Source organism: Mus pahari, chromosome 2 (assembly GCF_900095145.1).
Source record: "Mus pahari chromosome 2, PAHARI_EIJ_v1.1, whole genome shotgun sequence".
Lineage (NCBI taxonomy): Eukaryota > Metazoa > Chordata > Mammalia > Rodentia > Muridae > Mus > Mus pahari.
This window is the reverse complement of record NC_034591.1, coordinates 156,974,296-156,979,439: the sequence shown is the minus strand read 5'-3', so window position 1 is coordinate 156,979,439 and position 5,144 is coordinate 156,974,296. Positions and strand designations below refer to the sequence as shown.

The 5,144-nt window shown below is 42.3% G+C and overlaps 1 protein-coding gene across 1 annotated transcript in view; it reads right to left on the bottom strand.

Annotated features, from left to right (window-relative positions):
- The window catches only part of Pyroxd1 (pyridine nucleotide-disulphide oxidoreductase domain 1), an 18,018-nt gene that overhangs the window by 10,395 nt on the left and 2,479 nt on the right, over positions 1–5,144 (bottom strand). The window contains exons 2-4 of the mRNA XM_021189556.1: positions 4,530–4,610; positions 3,516–3,635; positions 895–1,023 (exon numbers count right to left, since the gene is read on the bottom strand). Of these exons, the coding sequence (XP_021045215.1) occupies positions 895–1,023; positions 3,516–3,635; positions 4,530–4,610 (330 nt within the window). The remainder of the gene's footprint in view (positions 1–894; positions 1,024–3,515; positions 3,636–4,529; positions 4,611–5,144) is intronic.

Sequence of the window (5,144 nt, the reverse complement as noted above, 5' to 3'; positions counted from 1 at the left end):
AGTCTCTGCAATGTTTCACGGATACTGATCCATACATAGTCTCCGCAATGTTTCACGGATACTGATCCATACATAGTCTCTGCAATGTTTAAGGAAATATTAACACAAACCCCCCAAATGCACACTATCTGTATGCACCCCAGTTAGTATTACATGCCTTCCTGTGGTCCATGCAGCTGCCTGTGTAGCAGGGTCTCCTGGGAGTCAGTGAGTTCGTGGACTAGAAGGTTAGCTGAAGCAATTGTGTGCCCTGGTCATGTGAACTTAACTGCTTGTATGAAGCTAGTTGGATCTGCTAAAGTTTCCTCTAAATTCCCAAGTTATTAAGGCAGCAGTAGCCTAGAGAAAATCGTGAGCTGCCTTTGAGTATGGATCATGTACATGGAAAGCAATCACACCCTGTTGAGTGTGGAGATGAAACCAGAAAGCTTCTTAGTAACAAGCAGTGATAAACCCTGACAGACTTTACAAACGCAGGCTGCCTTGCTGCACGGACGGAGTGTAGTCTTACTGGGGGGGTTGCCTGTTACAGGGCAGAGCAACAAGCCAAGCAAGTCCTACAAAGACCTTGCAAATATTACTGATGTTATTTCTTGCTGGGGAAAGCTCAGTATGATTTTCCTTTGGAAACATGATTGTTAAACTGTTAAGTGCACATCTCACATTCTCAATATGGAGTGATGAACATGTGTTGATACAAAAGATAATGCCAAGCACTGTTTTTGTCCTCATTAGCAAAGTAAAGTTGACAGCCTAAAGCATAACCATCCTGTGGCCTCTGATGACAGATCAGAACTGCCTTTGTGTGACACTGTAGGAGTTAATAGTCAGTGAAGCACTGGATTTACAAGGAAACTCACTTTCCCTTTCACAGACGCCCCCTGAAGACATTACCTGAGCACTGTCTGTATCACGGATTCCCAGTACATGTGGATTTCCCTCGTAGATTAACTTTGGCTTAGCTCCAGCACACAGACAGAGTTTCTTATATACAAATTCACGGCCATCTTCTGTGAAGATGCACTGTAAACCCAGGCAAGAAAAGCAGGAAAGTTTTAGAAAAAAGCAAACCAGGAGATACTAGAGGCTGCCTCTTGGGGGCACTCCATGCTCAGAGCAATTACAGCTAATTGAGGGAGGTGATAAGCACTGGCTATAATTTATGTGGAGAATCAGATGGAAACTTGGCTTCCTCCTCTGAAACAAAAAGTTTTGCATAAGAGAATCTCAGGATTATGCTGACCTCAAATTAAAATGATATTTCCCTCCCCTTGCTTCTGAAGACTGTGTGATTCTAATTGTATTATACCTTAATAATCTTTATACTTGTAATGGGTTCAAATGATCAGTGCATGTTGAAGTTATAACATATCTATCGAAAAATATTAAATGTATTAGGATAATATTTTTATTATTAAGTAACAATAGCTTTAGTAGTATTTACTAGCTTTAATAGTGAGGATTTTACATGTGTGTACTTTTTTAAAAATATGTACATTTAAGAAAATGCTTTTGTTCTGTTTTGGAGGCAGGGTCTCATACAGTTAACACTGGCCTCTAATTTCTAGTATATCTGAGGATGACCTCAAAGTCCTGATTTTCCTGGCTCCCCTCCAAAGTGCGTGCACCACAGGTGTACGCCAGGCCTGATCATGGAGTGTTATGTTTTAATTCAAGTGAAAAACATGCTAACCTCAAAAACTAGTGCGCCATGGCTTTAAAGCTATGTCAACATTAGTGAGTCTAAAATTACTTTTGTGCCTTAATGTGGAATGACAACCCACATGTAACTAGTACCTTTTAGAAGGCAAACAGCTGATAAGTACTTGCCACTAGGAGAATGTGGATGGCAAATGGGTTCACTTCTGGGCCAGATGTAAGAGTTGTAAACTCTGGCAATCACAGCATTCACTCCCCACTGAGGCTTTTATTACCCACATACTTTTCACAAATGAGCAACCCCATAATCCAACAGGGTAGCTCACACAGAAACTTTGAACCAGTCTCCCTTCAGAATTTGGTCTGGCAAACAGAAGGCAAAGTCACTGACCCAAGTTGTAAACTAATTCACATTTAGATGGGTTAAAATGCAAAACATTTTTTTTTTTTTTAAATCAGCTATTGCTAACTTTTTGGAAGTAGCTGTGGAAGTCCAAGCTGGCACAGCAGTGACACATCTATTGTCTCAGGACTGAGAGATGAGGCAAGAGAATCAGGAGTTCAAGGGCAGCTTAGCTACATGAAAGCAAGAGCCAGACTTCCTATAACCTAACCGGTGACATACAAGAGATGGAGATTGGAACCACATATGTGATGCTTTTGGATGTCACGGGAAGACATTCTGATTTGTAAGTGTCCCTGTACACTATGCCTTTAAGAGTTCACTCCCACTTGTAAAACATAACTGAGCTATTATCTGGACTGTTTCCATAACAAGGAATACTCACTGTGTGGAGTTCAAATTTTGTGTCTTTCATGGAACAAGGCACTTTTCCTTTGTTTTTGGTGAACTGTGTTTTACTCATAACTTAAGAGCTGCTTACAGAGACAACTATACACACCTTTCCCATCCTTCCTAAAGCTCACGTGAAGATCCTAAAGCTCTCGTGTAGATCCTAAAGCTCACGTGTAGATCCTTAAGCTCACATGTAGATCCTAAAGCTCACGTGTAGATATGATACAGCATCCCTGAGACTCCTTACCTGTTTTCATGTGTGAGGAGGAGAAACATCTTGAGGAGCTGGTAAATTACCTGAAACCTGGAACCCTTTCCAATTATTCTGTCCCTGTCAAGCTGGCCCCACTTACCCTGGGCAGCTGCAAGTGGGCTGTAACCTGAGGTTGGCCAAGAGCTACTTGTTCCATCTCAGTTCATCGTCAACGTTAATGTTAGCTGTATCTCACTTAAAATGCTGTACTATCCACACTGTTACAATGCCAAATGGCTATCAAATAACCCTGAAATCACCCAGTCTTATGTACTCACGCTTGCTTACCAGCCACCTTTCCACAATCTGCTAATTCCACCGACTCACTGTCTTCCCTGTTTCCTTCTGTGGGGGCTACAGTTCTTGGAATGCCCTTTTCTACTTCAAAACTCCTAACTCAACATCTTTAAAAAATCCAGCTCAAGCTTGTCGCTCCGTCTGTCAAGTCTTACTGGATCTCGGCCACCTGAGCTTTGATGGCAATTTCATGAGTGTACCTTTTGCACACTATTTTAATGTAGTCTACACTCCCCATGACATGGACAATTCATAGTTATTCCCGCTGTATGTCAGTGCCTTGTGTTGGATCATGGGTATTCTACAACCACCACCAGAATCTGAAGCGTGTAAACTGAAGCACAGAGCTCATCCCAGCAGGTAACTTATCTAATAACGGGGACTGATGCCTCTAGCCTACACAGGTTAGGGGCTTAGATAATGGTGGAGACAGGAGTATGCTTAAGAGAAAAGAGGCAAACCCTGGGATTTAACAGTGCAAACATATCATTGAACGAGAGGAAGTCTTACATGGTCTTCACTCTTCAACTGCTTTACTCCAGATTCTATGACCTTAATGTTGGGAAAGCGACTTTCCAGCATGGTACTTGGCTGTTCTTCAACATCAAATTCTTCCAGGACTTTAGAAACCTTTATGAGATCAAACAGACTTTTAAGTGCACATGTTAAGGAGCTATTCCTTTGTCTTATACAGTACTGTTCCACACTCACAAACAAGGCTAGCCCACTGCAGTGCTGCAGTTTGATCTCTTATGTCTCCCAAAGACACACAATTTAAAGGTCTGACGGTCTCTGGGAGGTGGAGCCTAAGGCAGGGACATTAGGCTCCTTGTGGAGAAAGACTACAACTCAGTCCCTCGTCCCTCTGCTTCTCAGCCAACGAGCAGTGGACAGCTTTGTTCTTCCACACACTGGCTGCCATGCTCCACCTTCTTGCAGGAGAACACTGAGCCACCTAGTCATGGACGGACAGACCCTTTTCCTCCTCTTTCATCTGGTCCCTTGAGGTTGACACTCCATGGCACTTTGCCATGTTGACAGAAAGTGGATTACCACATGCGTTATACAGTGGAGGGAGAACTGGGCTCCCCTGCCATGTCTTCAACCACAAACAGTCCTTTAGACCCCTACAGATCTAACTCGCTAGTTTGTGTGATGGTACACAGAACACTGCAGATCATTGATTAACCTTGGCTGATCTTCAAATACTGCATGGAAAGCTGACTGTGTGGCTTTTGCAACATGTCTATTTTTCAGGAGCTTTTTACAATTTTTTTTTTTTTTTTTGCGTTACCAAGGAACCTAGAGACCTATATGAATACACACAGTGAGATTTGTCTTATTAAGAGATAAAAGTTAAAACCTCAGAATTTTCTAGTTCAGTTAAAAGTAACTGTATCTAATATACATTGAACAATTGAACATATAGACTTTTAATGGAAAAAAAAGCTTCAGACTTCTCAAGACACAACAAATTCAACAGCGTTCAAAGGGAACAGTGTCACATCTTCCAGAGTCTCTCACCTGCTTGAAGTTTGTAACTGCTTTGATAACAGGAGAGGCTGTGACTAGGAGAATGTCTTCTTCTGGGAAACTGATGGCCAGCTGGGTTTTAAAGAGAAAGGATAGGAGAGATAACAGTAGGCGTTACTGAATAAATGATGCTGTCATGGTGCCATGGCAGGGTACGGAATAAAACTTCAGTGTTTCACATGTAAAACTGTGTTATTCTGAGAGTTATCCACAGTGGTACAGCACTGGGAATGTTAAACCCTTACAGTTATAAAATGAAGAGTATAGTCACGTTAAAGGTAAACAAAGACCTGAATACCTAAAACCACTACAGCAGTATCTTTGGCAGCAGTATCTTTTATTCCACATACCAGTTTAAAATATAGCCAATTACAAACTGCTTACTTCCATTCATTTTAAAATAGTGTTTTTACTTGCCTTCACTGTAAAGCAAGGTTGCAATATGAAACAGAATCTCAGCAGGACTCTCCCCACAGCCCTCGCACTCCCTCTCTGACTCTCCCCACAGCCTCCACTCCCTCTCTGACTCTCCCCACAGCCCCCACTCCCTCTCTGACTCTCCCCACAGCCCTCACTCCCTCTCTGACTCTCCCCACAGCCCTCACT